Source organism: Pavona decussata, unplaced genomic scaffold (genome assembly GCF_977016875.1).
Source record: "Pavona decussata unplaced genomic scaffold, jaPavDecu1.1 SCAFFOLD_142, whole genome shotgun sequence".
NCBI lineage: Eukaryota > Metazoa > Cnidaria > Anthozoa > Scleractinia > Agariciidae > Pavona > Pavona decussata.
This window is the reverse complement of record NW_028145555.1, coordinates 343,973-362,500: the sequence shown is the minus strand read 5'-3', so window position 1 is coordinate 362,500 and position 18,528 is coordinate 343,973. Positions and strand designations below refer to the sequence as shown.

Here is an 18,528-nt window from a genome sequence, read left to right as displayed (position 1 = left end):
AGCCCGATCGATTAACCTAATCCCGGATTAACATGAATTTTGACTCAACTTTAATTACTAATAAATAAAGATTCTTCCAAAGTTTTTTGTTTGTAAGTTGTGACTTACGACTTTTCTTTGCCATTAGCCCAAAATTAGTGTTTAAAAACGTTTTTAACGAGGGAGATAAGAACCTCGGTTAATTTTTAATCGGGGTTAGCGTTAATCGGCTTTCTTCCAACCGGTCCATTTCCTGTCCCCGTGGGTTCAAATTTTAGGGTCTGTAGGAGTCTGAAACAAGAAGGCGCAGTAACCCAACCAAATGATCATCTGGGCCCGGTTGTTCGAAGCCGATTAACGATAATCCACGATTCAAAATTAATCAAGGTTTTTATCACGTTCGTTACAAATGGGTTTAAAGGCCAATGTTAAGCTAAAGGTAAAGAAAAGTCTAAGTCAATAAAGAAGGACAAAATCTTTTGGTAGAATCTTTGTTGATTGGTAATTAAACTCGAATTAAAGTTCACGTTAATCTAGGATTAGCTTCATCGGGCTTCGAACAACGGGACCCTGGAAACAAAAGTTGTTGTCACAAATGCAAGCTGATCAGTTCTTTTGGCCCGAGTTCGCCAAAAATAGCATCCATACTAAATACTATAGATTTCTCCAAGCGTAACAAAACGTGACGTTTGTTGGAAAACTCCGAAAGAAGCGACCCTGATTCTCTACCAAGGCAGAACGCTTGGGTATTGACTACACCAATGGAAGTCAAGTCTTATGAAAAGTTACCGTATTACTTCACTGAATTTATTTCAAACTGTTTATGGATATGGATGGTCAGAATGGCAATAGGTTAACTTGCAACGTTAACTTGCCTCTTGTATGAAACTCTGCTGTGAAGAACGTATTAAGAGGCCATGTCATTAAGAATGTGCCACTCGATCATGGACTCAAAAAAATTCCTTTATTTTTCTACCACAAAAACTACTGTCCTTACTATTAAAATGCAGTTTGAATGATCCAAAAGGTTGTTGTTTTATTCGAATGCGCAGATTTTAATTGTGACAAAAATGTGCTAATTTTGGGGCCTTAGCAAATGGTTTTCAAGCTACCGCCTATTTGACTTATTTGATGATGATAATGATGATGATGATGATGATGATGATGATGATGATGATGATGATGATGATGATGATAATAATAATAATAATAATAATAATAATAATAATAACAATAAGATACATATATTGCGCAGTAGTTATTATGCCAATGGAATAAGAGAAAGTTATTAATTCAGCTCACAAGATCGTCAATTTAAATTAGAGACAAGAAGCTGTTTTCAGCTTATACTCGGGCCATATTTGACTGCTTGGTGCGTAAGCCTACGATCTTTTAGCAGTGATAACTTCCAGCATCGCTAACTCCCCAAAATCGATAGATATTAGAGATATACGCTCAGGAAAAAATATTTCAGGTTTCAGAAGTGATTCATCGTTTTATTGCTACAGCTTTGTTTCGGATATGGTCGGGAGCTGACCACACTCATCACGCAACTTCAACAAATGACCGTAAAGATTCAAAAGCTGGCTATATAAAGAAATCAAAAACTGGCAATTTAAAGCAAGCAGCTGCTAGGCGATAAAATACAATTCCACGTGCCGTGATAGAATTCACGTGCCATGATACGTTTTCGTTTTCTTCGCCACTCGACATGCTATCATTGCCTTCACCTTTTTCTTCTAACGACTCCAGAACCCTCTCTGCGCTAAGGGAAACGTTCACGAACGCTTCACAACCGACGCCAAATGTTTTGATTCGAAAGAATAGTGACTCGCAGAATACATCGGGGAAAGGGAGGGGGAGCTAAGGAAGCGAAAACAATGAGGGAATTCGGGACCTTCCCCTCCCCTTCCCCGATTACTTAAGTCGACGTCTCACGGCCCGAGTAAAAAGAACGCGAAAAATTTGATAACGCGACCGACCCAGTCGTTCGCAAACGTTACCCTTCATCATTATATACCCGCTAACAATGGTAAGTAATAATAACAAATTATCTGTTCAGAAAACTTATCAATTGGAGACTCATTGGCGGTCTCACGCTTATTTGACTGCGTCGTGCGTGAGACTACAATCTTTTAGCAGTGACAAACTCCAGCATCGCTAATTCCCCCAAATAGATAGATAAACAGATATAATGAGGCAATAAGTGACCGCAAGATAAAATTGCATTCCTTGCAGTAAGAATTAGAGACAGAAACCATTTGAACGGTACTGATATGTATGTCACGCCGGGTCCATGACGGATCGTAATCTCCGGTATGATATAGAATAACATCAGTTACGCATCACGCGAAAAAAACTAAGCTTGAGGAACTAAAAAAACCTAAGTAAATAAAAAAAAACGATAAAAACCTTTCGAATTTTTAAAGTTCCAATAATGAAAAGATAAAATATGAATGGTTGAAAAACTTGGAAAGTTAAAAGATACACAAACGGCACTATAAAAATTGACATATAAACAGATTATGTTTCTCCGCGTATGTTCGACCCAATAAATTCCAATAAAAGCTCAGAACCCACATTGCCCGCCATCTCAAGTCTTCGTTGTAAGATCGAGGCATTAGGGATTCTGAGCTTTTATTGGAGTTTATTTGGTATTTCCCAGACTACCTTTCGGCATTGTCACGTACGCTTTTATGCTTCTTATTGTACAACTTCTGTCGAAACAGCTGTAAACACCAATGAAATACCAGGTGAGCTTTCCCCCGAAGACATAATACCTTCACACGTGAAAATAACACGTTATCTTCACTCGTGAAAAGATCACCGCAATGATTTTGTATTTTATTCTTGTTTACATAATAAACAGAACACTTCATGGCGCGTGTAGATACGAAATTTCTTTTCTCGTCTTGAAAATATTTCACTCGTTCGCTGCCCTCACTCGTGAAATATTTTTCAACCCTTGAAATGAAGTTTCGTATCTCCGCGTGGCCATGTGATATGTTCTATAAGTTCATTGAGTTCTTTCACACCGTGAACGGGAGTTTGTCATTGGGCCTAAAATTTCACGGTTTTTGCAGTTTTCCCTTGAAATAAAATACCATGGAACATTGAAATTTGATTTTCGAAAATAGTAAATCCAAGGATATTTCAGACGAAATACCAGAAAATCGACCTAGTGGTTGGTGAAGTACGGTTTTCGATTCTTAGAGGCAGCCTCTCTTAAAGAATCGATCTGTTTCTTCCGTCGCTAGTCGCCTTGCTTTTTTTCCCGCCGTTGGTCACAAAAATTGACTTTGTATTTTGTTGTCTTCAACATTTCTTTTTTGTTTTTGTTATTAAACGCAGTTGGCGATGAAACTTCCCGCCAAACAAGCGCGGGCGGAAGCGCAGCCTCCCATACTTGAATGTACCATTCGCATTGGTTGTCCTGTAGTGCTGTGTACGGACGGTCAGACACGAGGATAGTGACGTCATAACCTTACCAAAGTTTCTTACCCATGCGGGTCCATGCGCGCGCCTTCATCACGCGGAGCTCCGCTATTAAAATGAGCGTAATATTTCCGTGTATCAATTACGGTGATTAAATTTTTCGTGTTTTAATTTGATGATGGAAATTCACTGACATCAATTTTTTGACCAGTTGAAAAAAGGAGGTATTGGTGTTGCATGATATGGTCTCCAAATAAGCACATGTTAGTCACTTACTGACAATAACAATTGTAATGTGCGAGTCGGGAAAAAATAAACTTCTGGATCATTCAAATTGCATTTTAATAGAGAGGATAGATAGCATTTTTTGTGGTAGAAAAATATAGCAAATTTGTTTTTGAGTCCTCAGTGACATGGCCTTTTAAAGGTTGCTCTATGTGCAAGAATTCAGTAGATATATTCCCGTTGGTGTTATCACAGTATATTTCTATTGAGGAAGGTTGCTTACTGTCAATTTTGGATTTTTTTGTCCAAATACCACTGATCACCATCCCTGAGGTCTTTTTGTGTCCTCTGAACGTACCGATGGTAAATAAACACTGCCTATCGCAAAGTAACAAGGAGATATTGTTTGGGAACGTAACATTAAACAAAGGTTCTCACTCGTGTAATTCTTCACCTGAATGAGCTTTTAGCCTTCTTAAATAAGACAAAAATTATGTCAAACTTTAATTGTTTTTTCTTTTCATTAGGAGCGAGTGCATGTGCTCAGCTGAATCAGTTTGAGGAAGCCATCGCGTGGTGTGAAAAGGGATTAGCAGTATCCTTCACTAGAGATGCTTCAGTGGAAAAGATTTGTCTTGTTCACACTTTACGATAGTCTTTCGTTCTTGCTTTTGTGTGCGTACTTTCTTACTCAAGTCTCATTACAAAAAAATATTTATTTAGTCTTCATGATAACTCAGCCTTATTTAGTTGTTGTCTTTAAATTCCACATGAATAAAATAAGATACAAAGTGAAAGAATCGTAAAAGAAAAACAGGCAAAACAAGTTTGAAGAATTTGTAAGCTTTTTGTTACTTTTCCAACATGCGTGTTATAAATCTTGACTTATGTAAGATTGACAAGAATAACCAGAAATTGGTGGAACTAAAGAGGAAGTCAGTCAACAAGCTGCGAGATACAACCGGAAGGGAGGATGCAGGTGAATATAATGTCTTATAAGCTATTGTGGAAACACGGGGCATTGATGGAGACACATAAGGATGTCAGGAAGTTTGTGAAATTTTTCTAAAGACGCGCGTATCAAACCAGAAAGAGTTACGAACATTCAGATTCCATGCAGTGCAGTTTCTCTAAGCTTTCTTCTTCTTTCAAACGGAGAAACTTGCTAAATTTCATAAGAAAGCCACGGTATAATTTGAAATTTTCCGCAGTGGAATTTTGGTATTTGAATTTATTTGTTGGTAACTTTGAATTTCATAAAATGATGTTCAATGGCTTGACTTTGCATCTATTTATTAGAATATGAAAGCAAAGCTCTGCGTAAATCTGAATTGGTCGAGTGCAATCGAATTTATGGCCGATTTGAATTTGATGGATTGAAATGACTATCACGCTACCAAAGAATACATACTACTGAGGAGGCATGAAATGGGAACATTTTTGCCAAAATCAAATCAACAAAACTCAAAACTTACAAATCGGCAGTCTAAAATACCAAAACCATAAACAGAAATGTTTTACATGAATATTTCTCCCAAGACATTTGTTTTCACGAGTATTTCTCTCACCTAGTTTATCACTTTAAAGAAGTTTTGGACAATTGTTCCGTCTACTGACAGGAGCTTTAGTATTATATTGTTTAAAAAATATACTCTTTCGTCCCAAGTGTTATCTATAAGAAATAGGAATGGGGAGAGACGCTGGGAGGGAGAATTATCAGTGCATCTCACTTTTGAGTATATCCAGACTTCCCTTTCTTCATGTCTCACGCCAGTGAGCCAGTGGCATATTGAATAAAACATGCTGACAGAAATTTTAAGCTACTCTAATAACAATAATTATTTGTTTGCTGCTAGCCTTATATCTTAAACAATGTCGACTTATCTTAGATCTGATTTAATACCCGTTCAAATTACTGGGGTCTTTGTAAGGTAAAGGAAGTACGTCTAAAAGAATAACATATGAACGCTAAAAGACACCAGAGAAGTGCGTTCAATTTATATTTATAGCAGTTAAATTATTTTGAGTAACAAATACATCATCGACGAAAGCAGTACGGTTTTTCACCAGTGTTCTTAGTCTTAAAAATATTTTGAGGTCAACGTACAAATTGAACAATTAGTCCTATTTAGACCGCTGACCGCTAGATGGAGTTGTTTCTTGGTTACCCTGAGTACAACTCCTCGGCGGCGCTTGTAAATAGCCAGATGATCTGCCTGCTGCCAGTTGGGATTTTTAACCATGTTATTTCAATTTAAATTATTTCTTTGTGAAGTTTAATGCTCGGCCCCACTAGCACTTGTGCTATAAACACTGCCAAGGGTAAATAAAGAATATTTACTTTATTTTTTTTTTATTATTATTATTATTACAAGAATTTCATCTTGCTCTTCGATCTATCTGAATAACCAAGAAACACTACGAAAGGAACTGATGAATGTTTGCTGTCCATTTAGGTCGATATTTGGAGGCCCTTGCGCATTCAATCGCAGACTCATAACACAGACGACAGAAGTATATTGTAAACCCAAAAACGCCGGGTACAATTTGTTTCGAAAACTAGCAAGTGAATGACAATTTTATAATAAGGAACAAGAACAACTCAAACTTTATCAAATGTATCTTATTCTCTAGATTTTGGCTAAATGTTTCTAGTTCTGCAGGAACTCGAAAAGGTGCGCTGTTGCTCGCGTATCATTTGGTTTTCGTAAACAAAAACGCTATACTCCAAGCTACCGGGGTTGGCCCGTGGACCATTGTTTTGACCTGAGGGGAAGGCTAAGGGAAAGATCCTATAAATAAACGTAAGTTATATTTTTTGATCCCAGGAATAGCACAAATAAGCAATCAAAAAAGGCCCAGTTTAACGCAGGTTATGAAATACCCAAACTTCTTTAGAAAAACAAAACTGGCTAAAAATATTATCAGAACAAGAAACGTTGTTTTCAACAAGATTCTCGTAACCAGAGTGTAGTTTTATATTCCGTTTATAATTGTGATCTTGGTCTTCGGTTCTTCGAGGAGGAAGCAAGGATAGCCACTGCTGACAGGCAATGCAAGCCACCTGGGACAACGCTGGGATAGCTCAGTTAGTAGAGCACTGCACTGGCATCGCAGAGGTCATGGGTTCGAATGCCGTTCAAGTCTGAATTTTTCAACTTGATCTTTCATCCGCGGATTAAACTATATCAGTTTCATATATTTTCATTCATTTATCCTCTTGTTGTTAATTGTTGTGTGTTGTTAGATTCTGTTTCATCTGGTTGCTATATTTCTGTCAAGTTATTGGGGATGTTAGGAAAATGACCAACGGATATTAAGGCCAAACAAGTTGACATGTTTAAAACAAGGAGCAATCCTCATCCTGGAAAACTCCCGGTACGAAATTTGACGAAAATCTACTCGCATTTAAAGAGCACGGAAGCCCATCACAAGGACAGTGAGTTAATTATGGTTTCCCGGTTATTCTGGTCGCTGGGTTGTACTTTCGGATAAAACTGACACTAGACTACTTATTGGCAACCAATGAGAAGCTGTTGCAGGGCAACCACTCTCCACTCCCTTCTAATGAGCAAGGAGATCTTTGTAGACTGAAAAATCTGACGACGAAGATGGAACGGACATGATTGGATCAGACCTACAGTGAAATCATCCAAGGGCAAAAAGGTGAAGGTGTTGTGGACGCAGCTGAACACCCAGCACAGGGAGTTTATTCCTATGCTCTTCGTTGCATAAAAAATTCGTGGAACCTGCTTTTTTCAAAGACCCCGCAACATCCCGTAGCAATTGTGGAAGATCTCTCTGACAAGTGCGTGATGCCCTACGGCTTAATTAGATGCCAGGAGAACATTCAGGGAATAAGACATTGCGATTTTAAAGAGCCTCGTTTGAGCTTGCACCATCTCCCTTTCGTCTGGGTGGTGTAAACGATTACCCCATGTACACGTAGGAAGAACGCAAACCTCTTGAAGTAGCTGAACTATGTAAACACCTCTACGTGGATGACCAGATAAGTCGTGGGGTGACATTGAAAAAGGCAAGAGACCTGAAACGACAAGCTGTCGAGATTTTTAAGGGCGCAACCTTCACACTAGAGGTGGCAGTCATATGTGCCTGTGTTTGCAGGTATCCCTCTACTACCAGTGGATATGGAGAGTGCTTATGCAAAAGCAACTAAGGACAAACCACATAGTTGGATCAAGTCTCTTTGTACTAGGAGGGAGCAAGTATGAGATTATTTTTCCGAGTGAGGCGCAAACAAACTAAGAGAGCTGTGTCCTTCACAAGGTTTTAGGTATCTTTAACCCGTTTGTAAACCTGGTAGGAAAGTGTTTGTAACTTACTTTGTGCGTTAAAAGTTGGTTTGGGACGCACAGATGTCAGGAATTATGAAACACAAGAGGCAAAAATGGGGTCAGAGTTAACCCAGACAGATCGCTGTAAACAAGTAGGTAATCGCATAGGATCGATCTCAGCCAGTCCGTTTGGATACATAATTATAGGCTGTACAGCACCATGGTTCTAGATAATCCAGCGAGCTCTAGTGCTCAGAGGTAAAGATAATGAGTGAACTATAGTTTCTAAACGCTGGCCACCAGAGCAAGTTATCGAAATGTTCGCAACAAGTACAGTAGAAGTGAAAGCTACCCAGGAACTACATTTAGAGTTGCTGCAGTAGTGACTGCCAGGCTTTATGGTGGTCTTGAGTACCCTGGGTACTTTCTGTTAAGTCTTTTAGCACATACGAAGTCGTTCGTGTCTAGCCGACTACGCAAAATGCTGGAGATGCGAACGAATTCGAACATGCTTGAGACATTCCAGAAAGAAACCTCTGCTAGCAGGGTAGGTCTTGACGCGTACCTTTAAACTGACCAAGGCTATTAACACTTATGCAAGGGTGTATACGTTGCCCTCACCAGAAGTCAGCGACTGTGTACAAATATACAGTTGAAGAAGCGACACATGTACATGAGCCGACCCCAGACCTCAATAGAGATAAGAGAGGAGATTTCTAAAGAGACCACCGCAGCGACTTTATTCAATAAAACTTCCGTGTGACTCAATGGCTCAAGACAGTTATCTAGCACTCCTAAAAAAGCAAGGAGAACGAACAAAACTCTTGTCTTTTGTAACAAAATATTATCCGGCAGTGCCTAACCTAAAACAAGTGCTCATGAACAACTGAAGTCTAATTAGACAGCAACCTCTACTAAGAAAAAACATAGAAATTCACCCCAGAATGCAATCTAAGGCAGAAATTAAGACGTTTGAAATTTTCCAGCGGCATCTCCGTTCGATAACATGTGAAAGGATAAACAACACATGCTGTGCCTAACTTGCACATTTTGTGGCAACTAAGAAGTTAAAAAATGAAAGTTCTTTCAGCTGAATGGTATTACACAAAGGAGAACATTCTCTGAAGGACATACTCGTGCGAGCAAAATTTTAATAAGACTGAAACATACACAAGAGAGTCGCACAGGCTGGTCGCTCTTTGTAACACCGGGATTCGTCCCACATACTTTCCAGACAAACACCTGTACACCAAGACTTTAGTGCATTATGAACTGTCAACACGTTTTTGCCCTCCATACATTAGTTGGGTTGACAACGACAAGTGTGAGAAGACCACGTTGGGTCCAACGCCTGTGAAAGTTAGCAAAGCGAACCATGTTAAAATGTTGTGCTTGAAAACGTTTCCAAGCCATAGTGAAAATATAAACACCGCCTGATGACCCCCTGTTAATCGGAGGCAAGAAGCATAAGTGGTTGCATTGATTATGTGGGGACGATCAAATACAGTAAACATGGGATGGAAAGTCTAAGGCCAAGCATATATTGTACCAGTTCCCTGTACCGTTGCCACTGAAAGGAAGACCAGAGAAGATTTATCTCGAGCAAGGATCATCATCTACTGGAGCCGCATGGTGGTTCAGGGACGTTATGTGTGAAGAGACGTTGCACAAGTTCACAATAAAACAAGATGGCGCGAAACAGTTTACGGTCGTTTTTGACCTTGGAAATGCTTTGTTCGCGAAGTTCGATATTGTAGAAAGTTCTCATCTTTTTACAGAATCGACGACTACTTATGTGGAAAATTTCTCTCCAAAGGTACACTTGTTACAAAATGGGAACTTGCAGATGTGACAGACGCATTCTTTCGAATAAAAACATGAACTACAGGTGTCTTCGTCGTCGTTTGTCGCGGGATTTGAGAAGTTCAATTTCTTTCTCCAAGACGCCATTTCTCGTCCCCATAGTTACTCATTTTTGATCACATGGTCGTTGAAACTGTCATCACCATTATTAAATGTTCTTTCGAACAAGGTTGAATATATACATATTTATTATCCTGCAAAAAAAGAAAAACTTTAAAAAACCATGTTATCTTCAAATGCGCCACTAGTTCAAGTTTGATACACGAGCCAGACAAATGTTCACAAAACTAAGACGTGGCTGGGAAAGCTATCTACAGCCTCAATGACTTCTCAAAATATGAGCGAAGTTGACCTGTCGACTTATACAACCACTAGATCATGTAACCCTAAAGAGTATTGAATGAGTCCTTGTACTTTTCTTTAAATTGATATTTTCCAGGAAAGTAACTGAGAGAGAAATACCTTGCTAAGAAGTTTCAAGACACGATAAAATCTGAACTTTCCTAACTTTTATAGGAGTATTTTACACTATAAACCACACCTTCATCTCCCAAGTTTTCATTTCCCGCACATAAAGTGTATTAAGACTCTGTGAAAAGGCTTTAAAACGTGTTCCTAAAATAAGTTTTCTCTTCTATTTACATTTCTACAGACTTATCTACATTCTTACAAAAAACCAAGACGAAACCTGATTTAGTAGGCGATAGATCCGGGGAAGGAGAGGCCTATGGCAACCTCAGCATCGCTTATAGAAATCTGGGCAACTTCCAAAAGGCTATAGAGTACCATGTAAAGCATCTGAAAGTAGCAAAAGAAGTAGGCGACAGATCCGGAGAACGTGGAGCCTATGACAAGCTTGGAAAGGCTTATTACAACATGGGCAACTTCCAAAAGGCCATAGAGTACCATGAAAAGCATCTGAAAATAGCAAAAGAAGTAGGCGATAGATCCGGAGAAAGTGGGGCCTATGTCAACCTTGGAAAGGCTTATTACAGACTGGACAACTTCCGAAAGGTCATAGAGTACTATGAAAAGCATCTGAAAATAGCAAAAGAGGTAGGCGATAGATACGGAGAATGTAGGGCCTATAGCATCCTTGGCAACGCTTATGACAGCCTGGGAAACTTCCAAAAGGCCACAGAGTACCATGAAAAGCATCTGGAAATAGCAAAAGAAATAGGCGATAGATCTGGAGAAGGTGGGGCCCATGGAAACCTTGGCAACGCTTATCATAGCCTAGGGAAATTTCAAAAGGCAATAGATTACCATGAAAAGGATCTTAAAATAGCAAGAGAAATGGGCGATAGATCAGGGGAAGGTAGGGCCTATGGAAATCTTGGCAACGCCTATGAGAGATTAAGCAACTTCCAAAAGGCCATAGAATACCATGAAAAAAAACTGAAAATAGCACAAGAAGTAGGCGATAGATCCGGAGAAGGTGGAGCCTATGGCAACCTTGGAAACTCTTATTACTTCCTGGGCAACTTCCAAAAGGCCACAGAGTACCATGAAAAGCATCTGAAAATAGCAAAACAAGTAGGCGATAGATCCGGAGAAGGTAGGGCCTATGCTAACCTTGGAAACGCTATTGACTGCCAGGGAAACTTCCAAAAGGCCTTAGAGTACCATGAAAAGCATCTGAAAAGAGAAAAAGAAGTAGGCGATAGATCCGGAGAAGGTAAGGCCTATAACAACCTCGGCATCTCCTATAGAAATCTGGGCGACTTCCAAAAGGCCATAGAGTACCATGAGAAGTATCTGAAAATAGCAAAAGACGTAGGCGATAGATCCGGAGAAGGTGGGGCCTATGCCAACCTTGCAAACGCTTATGACAGCCTGGGAAACTTTCAAAAGGCGATAGATTACCATGAGAAGCATCTTGAAATAGCAAAAGAAGTAGGCGATAGATCCGGGGAAGGTAGGGCCTATGGAAACCTTGGCAGCGCTTATTGCGGCCTAAGTAACTTCCAAAAGGCCATAGAGTACCTAGTAAAGGATCTGAAAATAGCAAAAGAAGTAGGCGATAGATCCGGAGAAGGTGGGGCCTATGCTAACCTTGGAAACGCTTATGCCGGCCTGGGCAACTTCCAAAAGGCCATAGAGTACCATGAAAAGTTTCTAAAAGTAGCAAAAGAAACAGGTGATAGATATAGTGAAGGTAGGGCCTATGGCAACCTCGGCAACGCTTACCAAGGCCTTGGAAAGTTTCAGAAAGCTTTTGAATGTTATCAAGCTAGTGTAAATATATTTGATATTGTTAGAGCTTCCATTACTCGTGAAGATGCCTTAAAAATAAGTTTTCGGAACCTTTATCGTGGTGTTTACAATGGTCTTTGGCAAAGCCTATTGAAGCTGGGAAGAATTTATGAGTCCTTGTGTGCTGCTGAGCAAGGTCGCGCACAGACGTTAGCTGACGCCTTAAAAAGACAGTATGGCTTGGGAGAGTCCCCACCAGCGTCACTTGAACCTATAGAGACAATTTCTTACATCTCAAGCAACTTATCTACGAAAACGGTTTTCTTGGGGCACAGGCACAACAAAATCACATTTTGGGTTATCAGTAAGGGAAGCAAGGTTGAGTTTCGAGAAAAGGAATTGGAACAGGGAAGAATGTACAATGATGCAGTCACTGTCTTGCTAAATACAACTTTGAAGGAGATTGGAGTTGGAGTCCGCGTTAGATGTGAGAATCGTTCATTGGATAAGCGAAATAACCGTGATGTTGATGAAAACGATGAGGAGGATGACGATAAGCAAGGAGTGCCATCCAAATGCAACATCAATGCGTTACAACCATTACATGATGCAATTCTTAGCCCCATTGTAGACTTGTGTCAAGGTAACGAATTGATCATTGTGCCCGATGGTCCCCTTTGCCTGGCTCCATTGTCGGCACTTAGCACATCTATCCACACACGCACTGTACCCTCTTTGACCACCTTAAGACTAATCACCGATTGCCCTGAGGACTTCAAAAGTGTGCAGGAGGCACTGCTTGTCGGAGATCCATATCTGGGGGATGTCAAAAAACCAAAGTTCAACGAACTGCCCTATGCCAAAGACGAAGTAGAGATGATAGGAGAAATTCTTAAGATTCCACCACTTACAGGAACAGAAGCAACCAAAGCTGAGGTGTTAAAACGAATCCCTTCAGCCTCTTTGGTTCATATTGCAGCTCATGGACGGAAGGAGACAGGAGAAATTGCTTTGGCGCCAAATCCTGGATGGGAAAAACATTACGAACGAAGTTCAAGTTCCAAAGCAAGGAACAAGGGTCCTAAAGAAGAGGACTACATATTGAATATGTCGGATGTCCAAGCTGTTAAGCTGCGAGCAAAACTGGTTGTGCTTAGTTGCTGTCATAGTGGCAGAGGAGAGATCAAGCCTGAGGGTGTCGTCGGAATCGCTCGGGCTTTCTTGGCCGCTGGGGCTCGTTCTGTTCTGGCTTCACTTTGGGCCATTCAAGACCAGGCAACTTTGGAGTTCATGAAGAGTTTCTACCAACATCTTGGAGATGGTAAAACTGCCAGTGTAGCTCTTCACCAGGCTATGAAGTGTCTACGAGAGTCAGAGCAGTTCTGTGCTGTGAAGAACTGGGCTCCTTTTATACTAATTGGTGATGACATCCACTTGAATTTTGGACGCAAAGAAGGAAAGCGCTGAAATGATGCTTGAAAAATGTAAGTTTTCTCTTTTCCAATTGTTGCGGTTGTTGTTGTTGTTGTTTTTTTTTTAAACAGTATCTTTTTTAAGTGTTTGGCTGTTAAGTTATCTATCTCCGAAGGAAGTGGTTGTGACTAAATGTTCAAAACCAAAGTTGTATAGTGCCTTGGGGTTTTACAAAGAAAAAGTTGTCCAGTAGAAAACCGAGAAAGAACGTTTAGCACAGAAAATAAATGGCAATCCCACCTCTAACCCAAAAGAAAATATACTACTTCAGTAGACGACAGCTTGTAAAAAGAAGTCTGAAAAAAACATTGAACGAATTAATGAATGAATGCATGAATAGCCAGAGGGGAAGTTTCAGTTATTGGTGTACCAGAGAGAAACGAAACGGTAGCGAATTTTTTTCGGTCGATTGTTTTAATATATTGACATTAATTTTTCCTCCCTTATACTACCCATGTCTACAAGACCAAAAGTCAGAATTGTAATTTCGAGATATCCTTGAACAAAGTTTGAACTACCATTCTAAAAGTCTTTGTCTATTACATGGCATGGGTCAATAGTGTTTTTTTTTTTTAGTTGATGTTTTCCATTTCTTCTCTGTACAGACACTAAGTAATCGAGTCAAGAGAAAGCTTTACCAACATACTTTACCCCTTGCCCCGGGGATTTATTTTTTCCCTTTTTAAAAGATTGGAAAGCTACAAAACGCCCTTGCCATAAACTGTTTCTAAAATGCTTATTTTGATTAAGCCGCTGCCTTTTTTTCCTAGATAATGTTGGGAAATAAGATCGAGGGAGATCTTTTAACAAAGTTTCTTATTTTCTCTGTATACGCCTGTTAGAATTTTATATGTGACCCTGCATTAATAACATTTACAAGAATACACAAAGACGACGAATGGGCCCTTTGCAGCTAACGGTCACATGGTACAAAAACCACCTTGCTGGATGACAAGCTACGCACTGGGACGTCCAAAACAAAGAGGCTTCATCCCGTCAAATTTGAATTTTCTTTGTATTGAACGTCCCAGTGCGTAGCTTGTCATCCAGCAAGGTGTTTTTTGTACCATGTGACCGTTAGCTGCAAAGGGCCCATTGAGAACGGAAGTTAATCAAGGCCAGTTAGGCAATAAGTATACCTAGAAAGAAGTGTGATTTCTTCAATGAAGTCTCTCCCGCAGCCTTCAGCAAAACTTCTCCCCACTAATGGCCGCTCAAACACTCACATACGAAACACATATCTTCCACATTTTTAACCAATTGTTGCTCTGATTCCGGTTTTCGGAAACTGACACGTGCCCAATTCTACGCCAAGAGACTCGTATGTAGTTATTTGCCGCTAATGGCATATTATAACACTGGGTTTTTGGTGTATGGGACAGTTTTAAGCGTACCTAAACTTCACTGTGAAACAGACTAACACACCACTTATTTGACTAGTTATTGCAAGAAATAAATTGCCAGTTAAACAGATCGCCTGACCGCAAAGGGACCAGGACTAGACATTCAATATATCAAGAATATAATAACAAAGATTACAAGATTTCAAGCCTTTTTAAGGAAGCTCGCAACAGTGGTTCTGGCATTGGGGTAGCCCCGTCCCCAGGGTCTCTCCTCTTCACGTCCCAGGGAGCGAGAGAGGGGAGACCCTGGTTGGAGCTGGTCACGTGTCTCCCAGAATCTGGGAGATTGCAAGTAAATGACTGGAGAGAGGGGCGGTTGAGTGTCAGTTTGCCTATAATAAGTGTTCCGGAGATGGAAAAACATGCCTTAATCAAGTCGATTCGCGTGTGTTTTCAAAGGTCATGTCAAGTGATCATTCAGAAACCCCTAAAAAGGTACATAAAGCGAGTGAATCGGTAAATGTGAGCTGCTATCGACTTTGTAAATCAGTTAGAGATGCAAGTCATTGACGAAATCTTTACAGCAAAGGGAATCGACTACTTCTGGTGGTAGCCGAGGAGCTTTACGGCGACGGACTTTCACTAAGTGAATTTTTGCCACATCTAGTTTTAGAATCGTCAAGTCGACGATCCCTTAAGGTCAAGCGGTGCATCGAGGAGTCGTCCTCCGTGCCGCATTTGACGGACAAGAAAGAATCAAACGTGGCCGGAAATGTATCTCGGAACCATTGTAGCGGCAGACTAAATTTCATCTTAACGCCATGCATCAACTGAAACAAAGGTTATTTCGTTATTGTTTTGCAACGATTACTGTATTTCGAAATGGTTTTCGTGGTTCATTGAAAGATCAGTAAAAGTTTACCGTATACATGTTATTACGCCGTACATCCTCCTTCCGAAAGTGTTCTGCTTATGTGCTCTTTCCTGTGTATTGTTTGTTGCTGAGCGTTTCTTTCTGGCAAATCTTTTGGTATGTGCGTGGTCGTTCGCGTCTCTGGTATTTCGCGTCGTTGGTTTGTTTACGTCCCGAGAGAAAAGGCGATGCTAAATGCCAGTGACGCGAACGACTGCGCTTATGCTAAAAGATTTTTCAGAAAGAAACGCTCTGTTAGCAGCGTGGTTGCTGCAGAATGACCTTTCAGAAAAGGTAGACATCGGACCGATTCCTTTCAAATTTCCTTCCTTAGTTCTTCAGATCTGATATTTCAACAGCGCATTCAAAGCTAGAATAAACCACGATTACAACTCCATGAATTAAAGGGGAAGGCGCTGTTCGTCCACTGTTAATTTTGTCGTTTATACACAGTGATTTTCCAAAGTACAGCGCCTCAAGACAACGGACTTTGTCAAGCTTTCAGATTAATTAATGTTAAAGACTCGCAAAATGAAGACTACAGAAAAACATAGCCAGTTGAATGACTTTCGCGTGGGCTTCGCGCAACAACGTGGAAGACTTGTTTCGGAGTGGACAATAAATCTTGACAAAAAATAGCAAGTGAAGGACCTGAGTCTAACTTTTCTTTGGGAAACACGTGACCAGCCCCAACAAGGGTCTCCCCTCTCTCGCTCCCTGGGACGTGAAGAGGAGAGACCCTGGGAACTAGGTTGGCATTTGGGTGGATCTTTTGAAATCAATATTTCGCATGGAAGGCTTGCTCTGATTTCTATCATACTACACAACCTTTTTAACGTATGATCAATTTTTTTTTTTTGGTTTCCAAGCAACAGCTGTTACTGTAGCAATGGTGAAATAAAGCACTTATTTTTAGGTAACGTCGATTATCTCTAAATCTAATCAGACACTTTACAACGAAACTTTCAGGATTTCAACTACTCAACCAAGACAACTTGTGGGCGAAATTAGGAAAAATCTGTAAGAGCGTTTTCAAGTAAATAAAGAATCATTTTTTTATGGGCTGATTATTTGTTATTTGTGTAATGAATATTTCCATGTACACCACGTGTTCTGACTCACGAGTTTCAGACTCACGTCTTACAATGAATCATCTTTTTAGTCTACTGCTTACAGCATACTAGTGGGATATAGATTGTCCCGTGGGAATCAGTCAAGCTCAGAAGTTGAAGACTTTTCTTACTACTGGTGTTGTTGTTGTTGGTATCATAAGAAGTTTTATTGCGAGTTGTGAATGAGTTATTTAAGAAGAGTGCTTTGCGTTTCCGTTCCTATGGTAACAGCTGTTGCTTCGAAACCAACAAAAACATACAATTTTTGCGAGCCACCTTAAGTCATCAGGAAGTGAACCCTACCTTCATCACAGTAAAAAGGTACTTTTAAAATTAAGATCATACCGTTGACAACCAATTTTTCAGGACCTTATATTAACACAACAGCAAGGCTCCTGTGGACAGGCTTGTTCGATTTGACTTGAGAAACAGTAGTTTGTAGCCAGTTTTGCCTCATAAAATCTTTGGGACAAATAGCTTGTTTCGTGTAGTTCTCCTCTTCAGTTTAAAATGTTCTTCGTCTAAAGGGAATGCCAGCATTTCATGGTGAATTACAAAGTAGATTTAAATTGATGGTGAATATACATAAATGTTGCTTCGCTTTAGGATCACCAAACCTGCTGTGGGATGAAATGAGTAGGATGGACCACCACTGGTGATAAACAACCTAGCCAGCTGCAAGAAAAGGAACAGGAACGCGCCACTGGAAACCATGATTTGTTGCGTTTGCCTCTTGAAAAAAGCATCGAAATAGCAGGGAAGCTTCAAATACAGTTGTGCACACACGTTGACGTTGATAGCCTGTCTTGTATATGAGGGCTATAAATATTATTAATGAATTGAACGCTACATAATTTTCGAACGTTTTTATGTATTATAGGGTTACTATTATAAAATTTCCTATGAAATTACTGTAAGTCAAGGCTCCATTTAAACTAGCTTATCTAATTAGATAAACCTAAATAAATATTTTCCGTATTGTACGTAGGCCAAGACAATAGAAAGATTTAGAATTACGTTTACGGCAAACGACAGAAATGACCACGTGACCATGTTTATCCTTTATTTGCTGCTCGTCGTTTTTAGTTTTTTTAGTAAAATGATAAGTTTCTGGTTCCGTTAGCATCAAAATTCAAGCTTGTTTTGCATCCATCATGTACTCATCTTATTAAGAAAGCGTCAACCCGAATTTCACGTTTGCCGTTTCCCGTAAGACGCGATTGTAAATCTCTCTGTAAACAAATTTATCGCTCCGACTCGTTTACTCTCTAACTCTTGTCGTGGGTGTGAAAAATTACGTAAAGGAAATATCCATAGATCAGGAGAAAACAACAAAAACAAAAAAAAAAAAAAACAGCGAGCGGTAGATAAGAATTTTAAGCTCGCTTATAAAATAATACCACTAGCAAGTTACATTTGTTCAAACGGAAAAAGTTCTTGTATCAATACCCTATTTTAGACACCGTAAACCTTCCAAATGCAAATCATGTTGACCCGTTACAATAAATATAGAAAGGTCCAAATGAAAGCAGAAAACAAATAACTAGGAGTTGCGTAGCCCTTCCAACCTCATTTTACTCGTGCATACCACACCCAATTCCAGGTCAAAACAAAAATCTATACCCTACCAAAAGGTGGCACCAGACATACCTATATGGTTGTTTTACGAGTGTACCTCCCCTCCCCTGGGGTAA

The 18,528-nt window shown here is 39.9% G+C and overlaps 2 protein-coding genes across 2 annotated transcripts in view; both read left to right on the top strand.

The window, feature by feature from the left end:
- Positions 1-4,294, top strand: part of LOC146466668 (hsp70/Hsp90 co-chaperone CNS1 homolog) — a 5,375-nt gene extending 1,081 nt beyond the window's left edge. Inside the window, exon 4 of the mRNA XM_085126986.1 lies at positions 4,167-4,294. Coding sequence (XP_084983112.1) covers positions 4,167-4,294 — 128 coding nt within the window. The remainder of the gene's footprint in view (positions 1-4,166) is intronic.
- Positions 4,295-4,503: 209 nt separating this feature from the next.
- LOC146466667 (uncharacterized) lies at positions 4,504-17,581 on the top strand. The gene is made up of 4 exons (XM_085126985.1): positions 4,504-4,618; positions 10,450-10,677; positions 10,732-13,477; positions 17,441-17,581. The coding sequence occupies exons 1-3, from the start codon at positions 4,504-4,506 to the stop codon at positions 13,458-13,460; spliced, it is 3,072 nt and encodes a 1,023-aa protein (XP_084983111.1). The 3' UTR covers positions 13,461-13,477; positions 17,441-17,581.
- The last annotated feature ends 947 nt before the right edge of the window (positions 17,582-18,528 follow it).

What these genes read in the sequence shown, in the direction of transcription:
- LOC146466667 (XM_085126985.1), top strand. Translation starts at nt 4,504, where the DNA reads ATGCGTGTTATAAATCTTGACTTATGTAAGATTGACAAGAATAACCAG. An exon ending in AACCGGAAGGGAGGATGCAG is followed by an intron (nt 4,619 to 10,449) that starts GTGAATATAATG and finishes ACATTTCTACAG; the next exon opens with ACTTATCTACATTCTTACAA. An exon ending in AAAGGCTTATTACAACATGG is followed by an intron (nt 10,678 to 10,731) that starts GCAACTTCCAAA and finishes AAATAGCAAAAG; the next exon opens with AAGTAGGCGATAGATCCGGA.